The 16,009-nt window shown below is 37.7% G+C and overlaps 2 protein-coding genes and 1 pseudogene across 2 annotated transcripts; all 3 read right to left on the bottom strand.

The window, feature by feature from the left end:
* Nucleotides 1-372: 372 nt before the first annotated feature.
* On the bottom strand, nucleotides 373-1,779 carry LOC120774815 (vitellogenin-1-like). Its single transcript, XM_040104619.1, has 3 exons — nucleotides 1,505-1,779; nucleotides 1,172-1,434; nucleotides 373-1,095 (listed from the first exon to the last, which is right to left on the bottom strand). The coding sequence occupies exons 1-3, from the start codon at nucleotides 1,722-1,724 to the stop codon at nucleotides 421-423; spliced, it is 1,158 nt and encodes a 385-aa protein (XP_039960553.1). The 5' UTR covers nucleotides 1,725-1,779; the 3' UTR covers nucleotides 373-420.
* A 3,024-nt stretch (nucleotides 1,780-4,803) lies between these two features.
* Nucleotides 4,804-6,155, bottom strand: LOC120775581 (annotated as a pseudogene).
* Nucleotides 6,156-11,027: 4,872 nt separating this feature from the next.
* Nucleotides 11,028-12,344, bottom strand: LOC120775074 (vitellogenin-1-like). The gene is made up of 3 exons (XM_040105065.1): nucleotides 12,138-12,344; nucleotides 11,812-12,074; nucleotides 11,028-11,741 (listed from the first exon to the last, which is right to left on the bottom strand). Exons 1-3 carry the CDS (start codon nucleotides 12,316-12,318, stop codon nucleotides 11,076-11,078), a joined length of 1,110 nt encoding a protein of 369 aa, XP_039960999.1. The 5' UTR covers nucleotides 12,319-12,344; the 3' UTR covers nucleotides 11,028-11,075.
* Between the last annotated feature and the right edge of the window lie 3,665 nt (nucleotides 12,345-16,009).

Below are 16,009 nucleotides of genomic sequence, written 5' to 3'. Positions count from 1 at the left end.
AATTTTTTTCTCTAATTCAACGTTTTTCTATAATGATGTCTTTTCGACATTGTTTTTCGCAATAATTTGACGTTTTTAACTAATGATTTTTTTTATCGATCACCACACCGAAAAATATAAAGACATCATTAATTAATAGCGTAAAATTATAGAGAACCAATCAGTAATGATAACGATAATTAATTATTTACAAAAAATATCGATTATTTTAAAACATGAACACCGATTACGAAAAAAAAACGATAGTTATAACATAACTTTTATATTTTGATTTCTATATTTTATTATTTCAACCATCACCTTTGATATTTTATTGCGCGTGTATAAGTATAATCTATGTATATATTTACTCATACATTTAATGTATGTATGGATGTAATTATGCGTATATATCTATATGTATGTAAACATTAACTTCACTCACGCCTCACAGCTGCCACAAGTCGTGGTTTCCGGATCCATAGAACTAACACCAGCATTCTTGCCATACGGCGACTTATCATTCACCTCCAAAACATATGTGCCTCTTAGGTCATGTGGCACTGCGTAGCCCATCGGATAGGCTTTGCCTTTACACTTGCCCGCCTGTAGATTTCTCAGAGAGTCACAACGCTTGGCCAGAAAATTATCCTCATTGTTGGGATAAACCGACTCTGCGTAGTAGGAGACAGCACGGCTGTGTGAACAAGTTACACTGAAGCAACCTGCCTGCAAGGCAGAATGGCCACCCACGAAGAAGTCCACACTGCCGGTGGCCTTCGACTGACCGAGGACGCCGGGATCCGTGTGTATGATGTCCACAAAGTCGGCGTCACTTGCCGACAGCGTGGTTAGTGTCTCATCGTTGTTGAAACACGGTAAAGCTGGGTCCAAACCGGTGACATAGGGTAGGCTTTCATTCGTCAAAACCCGGTAGTGACGCGCCGCAGAACTCATTATTTGTGCGCCCAAACTGTGACCAATTAAATGCAAGTCCGCGATATTTATGAGCGAAGCCAGTCGCAGTAGCGCCTCAGCCACATATTTGCCAATGACGTCGGTGTTCTGGGCTGACCACGGATACAAAGTCTTCATGTAATCGCCAAAATCCAAAGCCTGTGCGCGATAGAAGATAGAAAAAGATAGAACATTTAAAAATATGCAACAACAATAATAACACTTCATTCATTACTATGTAATTAACATCACCACGACAGTTGTACGCCTTGGCCAACCGCTCCTGTTGGCTACCGTTCACGGTTGTCGTCCAGCCGGTGGCAAATATAACGGTTGGCTTCGCGGGGTCGAAGCTCTCATCGTCCGCTAAATCGTTGGCGTTCACAAGCGAATACGAACGCTTATCACAAGCGGTGCGCAACTGAAATTTAATATCGCCGAGTACCGGCGCATACTTCTCCGGCGTTTTGGCGCGACCCTGACTAATAACCGCCGAACCTGAGCAAATCAAGCAACAAATAGCAACTTAAGCAAATCATTCAGCGGCATGCCAAAAATTGTTACTCACAGATTGAATTGGCTATACTGGAGGCGATTTGAAGTGGCAGACCCACCACTATATTCTCTATAATTTTGAAAACATTGTCCGGAGATGGTGCGCCTGGTTCACTCGCGATTATGCCCTTGGCAATTTCATCCACGGAGTGCAGTAGATCGAAAATTGTACTATTTAAGGCGGCACTGGCGCCCAGTGTTGCCAACAGCAGGTAAATAGTGTGAAATTTCATTTCGTCTGTGCGCGGCGAATCAAATACGAATTGTAGTTTTCGGCGAATAACTGTTTACAATGCACCGCAGTTTTGTCAGAATGTGAATCTGCTATTTATATGCCAGTGCAGTTCTCGCTCCCATCTTAATTAGGCATAATTACATTAGCTTATCATATGCGGTTTTCCGTTGTTCCGATTTGCATGAGGCAAACTTGTTACGTGTGTCTCAGATTGCAGTGCACGGTGAAGCAAAACAATGTGATAATAGCAAAAAAAAGTGAATTTTGTTTTTATAGTTAAATATACAAGAAAAAATGTCAGTCCCGAAAAAACGGGATCCCGGCTCGTTTTCGGGATTTTCATTTTTTATGTAACGGTGAAAATAGTTAATTTTCTTTTTTTTAGTTACGTATGCAAAAAAGATGCCAATCCCGAAAAAACGGTATCCCGAAAACTTTTTCGGTATTTTTATTTTTTTAGCCATGGTTTCACAAATATTTATGCTTTTGACCCCTAAATTGTGGAGAAATAAAATGATTGTTACATATACGGTGGCAACCCTAAGCCATATTGATATGTACTAATTTACTTTTATTATAAGTAAGTATGACAAATGATTTTTTAAATGAGGCCAATTGTTCATTAGTCATTCATGTATGTACATATGTACGTATATTATAGGGTTGCCAATGTATTAAAAACAGATTGCCGTGAACAGTGATGCAAAATAGTGTGATAACGCTGAAAGATAGTGCATTTCGATTTTTAGTTAAATATACAAAAAGAGATACCAATCCCGAAAAAACGGGATCCCGAATTTTTTTCGGGATTTTGATTTTTTAATGCGGTTACGTTGAAAAATTTGGTTTTTGTAGTAGAAAAAAACCAAAAAAAAAAGATGCCAATCCCGAAAAAAGTCCTGGTTTTGGGTTGCCAATGTATTTAAAGCACACCGTTTGCTGGCTGTCGTTACACAGTAGTAAATAATAAGTTGTTGGTTTAATTTAATAATATTGACCTATTGAAGTATGTCATCAATTCTTCAATTTTAGATCAGAAAGCATCGTTGTCATTTTCGAAAATTTGGCAACCCTGTGATAAGCTCATATAACTGTTGACTGAACTTTATTGTGCACACCAAACGCTCTTTACGACAGATAAGACCGTATCCTACAAACAATGTAATTCTCCTAATGCAATGAAATAGAATGCGTATACTAAATGACATCAGTAACATTTTCTTAATTTTTTTTCTCGTGCATTTCAATAGTCACAAAATAAATATTTTCATATTATATTAGTTTGAGTTTGTATTTTGTGAAAACGTGTTTTTTTCCACACTGTTGGTTATTATGTCATTTAGTTTGACATATGACTGATATTTTGCAAAAATAAAAGTTTATTTCTGGTGACAGTCCATGAGCATGACAGTATCTCAGTGACATATTTTTTGACAAAATTTCAAAATACAGCGAATTTTTTCAATATTTTCACTCATTTTTGAACAGCTGTAACTTTTTTTTAAACTTCCCGAATTTCCATTTCGCTATTTACTATTTGACATCGATAATCACATGTCTGTAATATTAATAAAAATGTGTTCTTTTTCTGGTTGCTGGCGGTAACTTTTTGACACTAAAAAAACGTCATTGTCATTTGGTCAAAATATCAAAAAATAATTTTTGTTTGCTGGGCATTGTCAGTTGAAATGTCAAACTATTCGACTCTTTACTGACATTTTGTCAAAAAACAAATCGTCATTTGTTGACAGTCCATGACACTGTAGTAAGTGACATATTCTTCTGGACTCTGACAGTCATAATGCCATATTGTTTGACACTTCGTAGTAAATTCACCAAAGAAAAGTTTTTTTTTTGCTGTGCTCTTACAGTCAAAATATCTGGCATATTACTGACATGTCGTCAAAAAAAATTACAGAATTTTCAAATAAAATAATATTATATTTTTGTCACAAAAATGTCATTGTAACCATGCATCAGTCACTATGATGATGATATTAACAACAATACACAACTTTAGCTACATTTATTTCCCATATTTATCTTGAGATAGTCTTTTTGCAAATATCGCGAAAACAGCTGATTCACTCTGTGCCGTTATCTAATGACAGTTACTTACATTAGATAATTGCTCAGAGTGAAGTTTTAAATTAATGACTGCTACGCTTCCTAGTGTAATTATGGATTATATCGGCTTAAACGACGTATAATGTTCAAAAATTTTTACTCGTTCTTTCATTTTTACGTAGAAACTGTGGAAACAGAAAAAACTGACACAAAAAATATAAAAATATATGAAACTATGTACGAGTTTCTATACTTATCTAACATAGATAACCAACATTAGTTCTAGATGCTAATTCTCAAATGCATATAAACACATACTTGTATTAACGTGGGTTGAGACTTTTATATATAAATAGTTACTCGATCTTATACAAGTAATTAGTTAAGTAATATAAGCCTCAAAAATAGTATATAAGACCGGAAAATATCAAAAAAAAAAAAATCCGAGTGCAATATCACTAATTTTTCCCTCAATTATTGCCCTCCATCTGAGCAAGTCATAGTTTAAACAGCTGTGCCAATGACAACAACTGGGTAAGGAACATTATCCCAGAGTTTGTATTAAGCAAAAAAAAGTACTAATGAGCTTTAAAGCACATGGCTTCTGAAATTTTTACTACATTTGCTCTACCACAGCAGCTAATATACTTACTCTCTTAATGTGCTTAAAAGATAATCTTGCTTCTAAGAAATGTATGTTCTCTCGAAAAGCTTTCAGCAACTTCATTGACAAAATCCAAAAGATTTGATCGTTTTGGTGTCAAAAACTTGCTGCAACTCGTCTAACACACACACTTCTAAGATTTTTCTTATCAGCAATGATAGCTGGCTTCCTCTCAGCATTAACTCCATTGAAGGAGATTGACTCTACTCTTTAGTATAAAAAATATTCTCCATAATGAGAAACTAGTGTTGTCACTAACGAAACCGATACTGGATATGTTAAAATGTCTTTCGAAATAACTAGAGTGGCATACGGAAGAAGAGATTATATAATATATTTCGTTTATAGGAGTAAATAAGTATAGTAAATAAGTACATAAGTACAGTAAAATACTTTAATTTCAAGCAATTACGTCCACCGTTTCTTCGCAAATGCCACAAGTGGTGGTTTCCGGAACCATATAGTCCTCAGTTGCATTTTTGCCATATGGTCTCTCCTCATTCACGTCCAGGATATATCTACCCTTTATGTCGTGTGGCACTGCTAAGCCCATTGGAAATTCATCACCGTTACACCTACCCGTATTCAGCCTATACAGTGAACTGCAACGCCTTGCTAGAAAATTCCGCTCATTATTTGGATAGACCGATTCTATATAGTAGTCAATAGCGATTTCGTGAGAACACTGCAAGGTTGTGCACGGCACTTGTGTAGCAAACAAGCCACCCACATAGAAAGTAGCATCACCGCTGGCAGCAAATTGTCCCGCAATTCCAGGTGTTGTGATTATGGTGTCAACAAACTCGGCATCGCTGGCTGAGAGAATAGTTAGTACCTCGCCCTCGTTAAAACAGGGTGAGGTTGATCCAGACCCGTGACATGCGGTAGTTGATTGTCTGTGAGATCAGTGTAGTGCCGGGCGGCAGCTGCCATTATTTGTGCGCCCAAACTGTGACCGATTATGTGCAGTTTTTCGATGTCTATAATCTGGCTCAGACTTTGTATGCCCTCAGCGAGATATTCACCTATTGTATCAGTGTTTTGTGCGGCCCAAACATAAAGCGTTGTCAAATATCCACCGGAGTCCAGCACCTATGTAGAGAAACAGTTTATGCAGTTTGTTATATCAAATCGAAAATAGTTAATAGTTTCTTATCAGTACCAAAAAATTAGTATCACCGCGACAACTAAATGCCTAGGCCAATTCCCCGGTTGCAGGAAAGTCCAGAGTTGATAGAAAACCAGTTGAAAAAATTACAGTTTTCTTTTCGGGATCAAAGTCTGGATTTTCAGCTAGCTCCAATATATTATCGATGGCATATTCACGTCCTCCGCAAGAGGTGCGTAGCTGTAGTTTAATATCTTCCCTTCTCGGTACATACTGTTCGGGTGTTTGATCTCTGCCCTGCGCCAGCACCGTCGAGCCTGAAAGTTTCATCATCAGACTGCATCTCTGCAACCACAATGTGTTGACATATTTCATACTCACAAACTGAATTTAATATCCCGCACACACCCGTAATAAGGTTTTCTACGACCCTGAAGAAGTAATCAGCCTGATACATATCCTGTCCACTTTCCCTTAAGGCTGCTATAATTTCAGTCACCGAGTAAATGTAGTTCTGCGCTATAGCAGTTTGAGTAGCACTGCTCTCGAACAAAGCCAGGAATGCAAGGAAGTAGAAGAGCTTCATTGTGCCGAAATTGTGTGAAGTAACGGTTTCACTTGTTAATACTCAATTGAATTTTTGATTTTGCTAAGCTCCGACTCCTATTTATACGAAAATTGCTTGGGATTCGTTATCCAATTTGTAATTTTAACAAGCTCATAAAGAATAATTAATCGTTTCGGCGAATTTCAAGCCTTTGAAGTATGCCAATTTATTTAAATTGCGCAGTTACTTTATCTGAAATAACGGTGGTTCGAAATTTTTGTGTTTTTTCTTTTGTACGGCGCTCTTCAGCAAAGCATAAGATTTTTGAAATTTGTGTCAAATCCGTTGAGTTCTCCAATCTAACCGAATTTTTGGAAAACTACATATTATCCTTTTTTAATAAATTTAAATTTACAGCTTTACCTTCTGTTCCAACATATATGTAGGGCTGAATCTAGTAACTATTCGTCAATTTTGACAATGAAGTCCTGAGCGATATGAGCTGTTAGTAAGTTAAGATGAAAGAGAAAGAGGAAAATGTGTTGAGATATTTAACAAGCCTAGGGCATATAAAGTCAAGTGCCTGAATGATAGAAGCTCTGAATGCCTCGAGATATGGTATAACGCTTTTAGGGAAAAGCACTTTTACAAGGTCTTTAACATTCGCAGTAGTGATGGAGAAAGCGTGGATGCGTTGTAGCTATGAATTTGAAAACTTGCCTATAAATTTAAGACCCTTGCTGACCTAAAAACCTTTTCAGCAATACAACTTTCAAAATTATTGTTTATTCGATATATGAGAACTAAGGGCAGTATCGACCCCATTTTAAACACGTGGGCATGCTATGATCACAAAGATATACTTCCCGCATGCCAATACTAAACAGCATAGGCTGACTGATATGTTTGGTAGAAGAGCGTTCATATACATTGAGGTCAATATTTTACGTGTCTGGGTGCATGAAAAGTCGTAGACTGATTTCAATAATTTTTAAGCTGAAATGAAGTATTTGAAGGGTGCTATTTGTACAAAGTTTTAGTCTGATAACTTCACCGATGTTTGATTTGTTTATTGTAAAGTCAAAGAATAGATTCAGAATTAAAAATTTTGTTGTATGAGAAGTAGGCATAGTTGTCATCCGATTTCGTTTCATATGATAGGAATGTTTAAGTAACCACGCAAACCAAATTTGACTAGAATTAGTCAAGTAGTTCTAGGCATAGGAGTCTGAAATTTTCGAAAAATTCGGTCAGGGAAATTCGGAAATGGTAGCAAACTGAATATATTCTGTTCAGGACATCAAAAACCACACCTTACGCAGCCTAAGTCGATCAGTGCTTTATCTGAAAACTATGGAGAATATTTGATCCCAAACTGGCGAGCTATGATTTATGAGAGATGTGACGGCCTCTCTGGTAAAAAAAACCTCTGCTAATGCAACAATTCAAGATAAAGGTGTAACATAAAACTTTTATTCCTGGACTTCGATAGACCTAATGACAAGTTGCGTATTATATTGGCATATTATCACATTACTGACAGCTTGTCAAATTGAAATCTTAAACATTTTCTAACAAAATTTGATTTTAATAAGAACAGCATTCAAAAAAAGAAGAGTTAAAATCGACATTAAAATGGATGAGGAACAACACAGAAATTGTTAAGTTATAAACAACGCAATTAACTTGTTTGTTTAGTTTCACTTAATATTTTTGCAAATTTTACGAAACAGTTGATTAAGTAAATAACTGTTTTAGGGCATTCAACAAAGTGAAGCTTCAAATTAATGACCGTTTTGCTTTTCAAGGTTATTAGTATTTATTTAAGTAATAACCTATTAAGTGACATTACGTCGAAGTTTGTATTAAAAGAAAACAATATGCTTAACATGTAAGGAAGGGCTAAGTTCGGCTGTAAATGTACGTTTTGTACTTTTGCTACTTGCAAAAATTAGAGCGCGGGATAAGGCTGGGCGGTGTAAAATGTCAACCAGTGGATCGGACTACACGCAATGACCGATATATTCCGCATACGATTTTTTAGAAAAACGAAAATCATTATATGTATTATATGGGTGTTGGGTTAGTATCGAGCTGATTTTATCTATTTTTGACAATAACACATACAACTACAACTATCGTGCCACATACAAAAAAAAACATCCCTCGGTTTCATTAAGGTACCTCTCATAAAAGCACAAATCACATGGAGTGAAAAGAAAAGAAGGTCGTGTTATTTGCGAAGTAGGCGTGGTTATAGTCTGATTTCGCTCAATTTAGCACTGTTACATAGTACGAATGTGAGAAGTGTATCTAGTATCCAAATCCAGGAATCAGTCCCGAAATATGTGATTTCACCTAAAAGTGGGTAGCGCCACGCCCGTCCTCTAGTTTTTACCCAGGCTTCTATTAAGTCTTCTCATACTATCTCGGGAGTAAACTTTTATGGCTCTGTCGTATTTAGTTATTGACTTATCGCCGTTTTTGTAGCTTTCAACAGTGATTTTAAATGGGGAGTGGACAAGAATATGATTCGATTTCTTCTAAAAAACCACGAATCCTCGCAGCGAATTTTGTTGAATCACTTTCATCGACTGAAAAAGGGTTCCATGGAGCGGCACTTTCAGCTTTGGGGGAACGCTGGTTGATCGATGGCATTTATGGCGTTTTTGGCTTTAAATTTGGTCACAATCGTATTCTTTTAAAAAAAAATCAGCAGTAACGAGTTTCACAGCCAACATACCGTAAGCTCCCGACATCTGTGCCGCAAGAAAAGTATAAGCGCATTGCAATGTAACGCAACGATGGATGCGCCATACGTTCTAAGAGCGGTAGGTGGACAGAAATTTCAATATGTTTGGCATGGTATGAATGCACAAAATTTTTTTTTTGCAAGTTATTAAAGGTGAATATTTTCTGCGTTCACATACACTTAAAATATTTCAATTGTTTAACAAAAAGGAATGTAAAATGTTATTATTTAAACAAAAGGTCCTTGAAAAAATATTTGTAATATAGGATGAACATTTTTCTTTGACTTCATAAAATTTCTTCGCCTTATCTCTAGCAGTTTATGAGAAAATAATTTTACAATTTTGTCGTGCTCTAAATTTCAACCTTAAATAGCTTTAACAAAAAAAAATAATTTTGACAAAATATTTATATGCGGGGTATGCTTCTGGTCCCCTTCCTAATGAACTAATTTTCAAAATCGGAGATTTTTTCGAAATTTTCACGGACCACTTGACGTGGTTTCACCCATATACAAGGTGTGTTCCAAAGTAAACAGGACTTTTTGAATCTAGCGCCATCTGGTCGCGCCATCTATATGTCGACTGGTGCGTTTTTGCGTTAGAATCTGCTATCTTTATCGATTGTCCAGTGAGCATTTCATGACATTTCATTGATTGGAAGTGAAGTTATTGCGTGTTAAGTGTCAGTATATTTGTGGTATCGGTGCGAAAATGAGCTTCGAACAAAGAGCCATCATTAAATTTTATTTTAAAATTGGTAAAACTTTTATCGAAACGTTTCAATTGATAAAACAAGTTTATGGCGATGATTGCCCGTAGCTGAGTGCACTAGTGGTTTCAACGTTCTCAAAGTGGTCGTTAGGACATAAATAACGATCAACATGTGGGCCAATCAAAATCCGTGATCACCGGGAACTCCATTGAAACTGTGCATGAATTCATCAAAAATCAGCCGAAATCATCATTGAAATTCATGGAAATGGAATTGAACATATCCAAAACATCGATTTATCGCATTTGACCTCATTTCTAGCTGAATGGCTTCGTCAGTAAGCAAAATATGCGTTCTTAGTCAGGCAGCTATCCACACTTACTACCTTATGAGCCATCGAAAAACTTAAGGTTTGGTACGGCTTATAGGCCTATTAGGTCGCACTTCTTCCGTGATAATCAAGACCGTCACGTTGCTGTGAATGCGAATCGCTACCGCTCAATGATAACCGAATATTTTTGACCCGAATTGGATGATGTGGACTTGGACAATATGTGGTTTCAACAGGACGGCGCCATAAGCCACACAGCGTTTATCATAATCGATTTATGGAAAATCAAGTTTGTGAACGTGCTATCTCACGAAATGGCTCAGTCAATTGGCCGCATCGGTTATGGGATTTGACGCCGTTAGACTATTTCCTGTGGAGTTACGTCAAGTCTATGTTCTATGCAAAGAAGTTGGTGATTGATGAAATTCGTATCAATATCAAACGTGAGTATCGGCCGATTTATGCTTGAACACCGTTGATAATTGGGTTAAACGTCTGTACTTGTGCAAGTGGCACCTAATGATCTTTCACAGAAATAACGAGTTTCAATGATATCTTAAACCGTTTTTGTTTTATAATTATTTACATAAAATTGAAATGTTTCGAAAATCTGAACTTCCAAAGAGCATAATTTGAGTATGCACCGATACAAATGTTATTAGTGTTTGAATAGCTACGAGAAAAAGATCTCCAGCCGACAAGGCCGCGCCCTATATTTACCGCTTAGTAAGTGATAAAGAAAGTGGCTCTCTTTAATTTGATAAATTGTTCGAATATGAAAGTCATTAAAATTTCATTCTAAATTGAGAAAGTGCAGTATTTTTACAAAGGATTCACAGAGAATTGTTGTAAATATTTTGAGTCGCTCTGACGAAAAGTATGCCCGACTTTTATTAAGTGATTGTTGAAGCTTCAAAAGATGGGCTGAGGTAAAGAAAGATTCCTTAGCGCTTTGAGAATGAAATTAAAGCAGTTAAGGACTCTTCAATTCTTCATTAAAAGTCGGCACCGCAGTTTAAGTATTTAATTTATGTCACCAAAGTTCTCCTAACCAAAAAGCGAATATCGGCAGTTTACAAAGACGTCTTTGGCAGCTTGGTAGTAGAGAAACGCAGTCTCTTAATGCACTTATTGAAGTATCTAATAGATTATAGAACTTTATTGATTTTAACCCTGGCATGTGCCACACTTTGACGAATTGGGATCTGTGTACCCGCTACCTGCATTTTTGCCATAAGGCGCTTTAGCGTTTGTCTCCAGCATATATGTGCCCCTTGCGTTACGTGAAACCGCAAAACCCATCACAGTCTCAGCGCCATTACAATTAAGACGCTTAAAAGACGCGCACTGCTTCGCAACAAAGTCTCGGTTGTTATTTGGATAAACGGACTCCGCATAATATGGGATAACAATGCTATGCGAGCAGTGCGGTGTTGTGCAACCGTTTTTTATGGGATATTTACCACCGACGTAGAAACCAACATGGCCATAAGTTTCGTATTGACCGAGTACACCGGGATCTGTATGTATGATATCCACGAAGTCAGCATCCTTTGACGAAAGTGTAGTCAATCCCTTGCGTATGCTGAAGCACGGTAGAGCGGGATCCAATCCGGTCACGTACGGTAAACTTTTGCCAGTTAATAAGCGATAGTGACGCGCCGCCGAGCCCATTATTTGTGCACCCAAGCTGTGACCCATCAAGTGCAAGTCGGCGACGTTTATAAAGGTGAGCAGCTTCTGCAGCCCCTTGGCGACATATTCGCCAATCGTGTTGGTGTTCTCTGAGGACCAAGTGTACATTGTCTGTATATAGTCGCTGACATCGAGCGCCTGTTTTTGGGGAAAGGAAGTGAATCATATCATTGAATAAGTGCTTTGAGAAAGGCATAGCGTTTAGTACCAAATAATTTGTGTCCCCACGACAGTTGTACGCCTTGGCCAGCATGTCATGCTGTCTATTATCTACTTGCGTAGTCCAGCCGGTGGACATAATAACCGTCTTCTTTTTACGGTCGAAGTCTTTATCTGCAGCCAAGCCACTGAGATCGCTTAGAGGATACTCACGCTTAGCACAAGCGGTACGCAATTGTAGCTTGATGTTCTCCAACTTTGGTGTGAATTTGGCGGGAATGTGCTTTTGGATGTAGTCGTGGAAAGTAGTACCTAAAATATTTGATTATTTATAGTCTGTCAAGTTAGTAGAAATCTTTCTCTTTAATAACTCACAGACAAGATTAATAGTGGATGTTGCCATTTTTAGAGGTAACGCTGGAACCACCTGTGTGAAGGTCTTATAAATATTATCCAGCAAGCTTTTGCTCTTTGCCAAAATCAAATTATCTGGAGATACCAATCTCGTTTGGGTATGCAAAATAGCAAAAAGCGTTATGAAATATAAAAATTTCATTTCGCTATTTTTGCTTCGCTTTTTTTCTTTAAAAATCAAATTGCGGACTTGCTTCCTACGCGATGTTCCGTGTAACTAATAACACGATTTTTCTTTTTATAGTGTTAAGGCAAAAAATTGTCTTTCGTGGATGTAAATTGAAAACCCGCTTTTGGAAAAAGTTGAACCAAGGTTGAATTTTAAAGTAATCGAAAGACCCTTTGTAGAAGTGCGTTATCGCGGTGAACTGATTCATAGAAAATAATTTTAGTTCGTATTGTCTTCTATCAGGCTGATTGCTCAACAATTTCCGTGCAATGTTTGGATGATTTAGAAAATAAAATTCTACATAATATATTCGCCTCATCTCTATTGGTTTGATTTGGTTTTGATAGTGTGGGCTCTGCTGTGAAGGAATGTGTCCGAGAGTTAAGTATGGGCTGATGTCTATGAAGTGACTCTGTAAGATCTACTCTGTGTAATGTTTCATTATACTTTCTTCAGTAATTTGTTTTTATTGAAGCTTTCGAAGCAAGGGACCTTTGTAAAATCATTTAGTTTGAACAACTTTGTTCTAATAAGGCATAAAGCATGCCAAAGTGTTATTAACTTTGCCATTAATATTTTTTTAAAAATTAATTTTTTCTATTGATAAAATATCAATTTTTTCCCATTTGTGTTCATTTCCATTAAGAAAAATATCTTATTGAACAGCTTAAAATTGTTTAAATAAAAATCTCACAAGAATTTATTTCAAGCGTACTTATTTACCTCCCCCATTTGTTTGAAGTTAGTATAGAAGTCACGATTGCTTAATATTTTTATTGTTAATATATATTATCGTAGTCACGTTCTCTGCGCGTTGTTGGCTAATTATTGAATATTAATATGAAAGAACTGCAATAGAAGACATTTCGATGCACGCGTAAATACCGACGATAAAAAGTGTTCTATTTATAGGTTATTTTGAGCTAAATCAGTGGCGGATCCAGATCCATCTTTCTTTCTGGAGGGTTTTCCTGCGAACATGTTGCTTCAGAGTATAATAGTTTGATTGTACGTACCACCTAACACTAAGTCAGATAGATATAGGTTTATACAAGCAAAAAGTAGTAAATTTCGTGCGAAAACCCATTCGTCGGCAAATTTTTATTCTAGGTTGTCTGTGCCAAATATCAATGATTATTTCATTGGTATTTAGTATGTGTTTTATATAGTACATAAAGCGCATTTGGCGATATTTACGATGACTGAAATTATTCAACAAAGCATTTCTGGTGCCGAAACGTTCAGAATGTTGGAAAAGTCTTTTTGTCAGAGATATTACTGTCATCGTTGGAATATGCGAAAGATTTGTGAAAACCATATTGAGAGATCAATAGGGAATAAGAAAAGTGGAAACATGTTTTGTTCAAAAACCAACAATTTTTTAGAAAAAGAGTCCCGCGTTAACGTTTGTGAAACAATGCTTTCCAACTACCAGGATATCATGAAACGCATTATTAATGGCGATGAGTTTTGGATCTATGGTTACGAACCGGAAACAGATGACCAATCGGCCGAATATCGGGGCAAAGCTTAGCCGAAGCTGAAGTCAAAGCAGGTCAAAAATCAAGATATTAACAGTTTTCTACCACTATCGAAGTGTGGTGCACTTCGAATTCCTTCAGACCCGTCACACGCTCACGAAAGAATAGTATTTGAGAGTTATGCGTCGTTTGCTCGAAGCTTCTCGTAAAAAGAGGTCGGAATTATGTGCCGAAACTCTTGGTTTTTCCCCACGATAATGCTCCGTCGAAAACCGACTTATTCTTTGTGAGTTTTCCGCAAAATTTTCAGCCAATATCGTGCCGCAACTGCTGTCATCGTCTGATTCAGCTCTGTGTGACTTCTCGCTATTGAACAATTTGAAACTACCTCTCCGGGGAAACCGTTTTGTGCCAACGGACGTTATAAGATAAAGAATTTTAAAATATGAAACAAAGTTTTTTTATTTTGTGGTCATAGTAGTATATAAATTATTAGGATAACGAGACGAGTTGAAACCCGGGTCTGTCTGTCTGTCCGTCCGTCTACGCAACATGTAACTTGATTAAAAGTGAAGATATCTTGATGACACTTGGTAGACATGGTACCATTCCTATGTAAGAAGACAGTGGAACTCCTCTGACATTTTAATATTGAAGTATGAAAATGATCGAAATCGGACTACAATCACGCCTACTTCACATATGTGTGTTCACAAAATACATAGTGTTATAATAATGAAAAGACATTTGAAGTTCAAGCTAGAAATGTGACCAGTCACGAGTTGAACGGGTGCTCTTCTGGAATTACCTTCGACTACAAGGTCTAACCGAAGACTTAATTCTGTTACCAGGAGGGAAATTCTGAGGAATTTCATTTGAGATGTTCACGCAACTCCATCTTCACCGTTCAGTAAATATATTTATATATAATGGGTTGTCAAAAAAGTCTTGCGGTATTTTCACTAGTTGGCGCTGAAAGCGCGTAGTTCTAGTTTTATTCGTCGCATCGGGTCATGCTATACCTTTTTGGAAAGCTCATTTCACGCGCTAACACGTGTTTGATTGATTGTCGTTTCTTTTAAGTCGTTCGTGAGTTATAGCGTCGCAAACATGGAGCAAAATAAAGAGAAAATACGGCATATTTTACAGTACAACTACGATAAAGCCAAAAATGCATCTCAAGCCACCAATAAAATTTGTGCAGTTTATGGACCCGATACAGTTTCCATTTCCACCACACAACGATGGTTTCAACGTTTTCGTTCTGATGTAGAGGTGGTCGAAGATGCGCCACGCTCCGGATGGCCTGTCGTCGAAAATTGCGATAAAATCGCTGAATTGGTCGAAAGAGACCGGCATATTAGCAGCCGTAGCATCGGTCAAGAGCTGGGCATGAGTCATCAAACCGTTATAAACCATTTGAAGAAGCTTGGAGTCACTAAGAAGCTCGATGTATGGGTGCCACACGAATTGACGCAAAAAAACATCTTTGACCGTATCGACGCATGCGAATCGCTTCTGAATCGCAACAAAATCGACCCGTTTTTGAAGCGTATGGTGACTGGCGATGAAAAGTGGGTCACTTACGATAACGTAAGGCGCAAACGGTCGTGGTCGAAAAGCGGTGAAGCGGCCCAGACGGTGGCCAAGCCTGGATTGACGGCCAGGAAGGTTCTTCTGTGTGTTTGGTGGGACTGGCAGGGAATAATCCACAATGAGCTGCTCCCCTATGGCCAAACGCTCAATTCGGACCTGTACTGCCAACAACTGGACCGCTTGAAGGCAGCACTCATGCAGAAGAGGCCATCTTTGATCAACAGAGGCCGAATTGTCTTCCATAAGAACAACGCCAGGCCACACACATCTTTAGTGACGCGCTAGAAGCTCCGGGAGCTCGAATGGGTGTTGTTCTTCTGCATCCACCGTATAGTCCGGATCTCGCACCAAGTGATTACCACCTGTTTCTGTCCATGGCGAACGCGGTTGGTAGTCTGAAGTTGGCCACAAGAGAGTCCTGTGAAAATTGGCTCTCCGAGTTATTTGCCAATAGGGAAGCGAGCTTCTATGAGAGGGGCATTATGAAGTTGGCATCTCGTTGGGAACGCGAATCGAACAAAACGGCGCATATTTGACTTGAATCGCATTATTGTAATCAATCGTTATGAATAATTAAAAATTCAATA

The sequence above is a fragment of the Bactrocera tryoni genome, chromosome 4 (genome assembly GCF_016617805.1).
Source record: "Bactrocera tryoni isolate S06 chromosome 4, CSIRO_BtryS06_freeze2, whole genome shotgun sequence".
NCBI lineage: Eukaryota > Metazoa > Arthropoda > Insecta > Diptera > Tephritidae > Bactrocera > Bactrocera tryoni.
This window is presented reverse-complemented; position numbering and strand designations above follow the sequence as displayed.

Bases quoted from the DNA above. Each gene is read 5' to 3' on its own strand.
- LOC120774815 (XM_040104619.1), bottom strand. From the start codon at position 1,724: ATGAAATTTCACACTATTTACCTGCTGTTGGCAACACTGGGCGCCAGT. The intron at 1,435-1,504 runs GTGAGTAACAAT...TGATTTGCTCAG, and splicing joins CAGTATAGCCAATTCAATCT to GTTCGGCGGTTATTAGTCAG. The intron at 1,096-1,171 runs GTAATGAATGAA...TATCGCGCACAG, and splicing joins GTGGTGATGTTAATTACATA to GCTTTGGATTTTGGCGATTA.
- LOC120775074 (XM_040105065.1), bottom strand. From the start codon at position 12,318: ATGAAATTTTTATATTTCATAACGCTTTTTGCTATTTTGCATACCCAA. The intron at 12,075-12,137 runs GTGAGTTATTAA...CAAATATTTTAG, and splicing joins ATCCACTATTAATCTTGTCT to GTACTACTTTCCACGACTAC. The intron at 11,742-11,811 runs GTACTAAACGCT...CCCCAAAAACAG, and splicing joins GTGGGGACACAAATTATTTG to GCGCTCGATGTCAGCGACTA.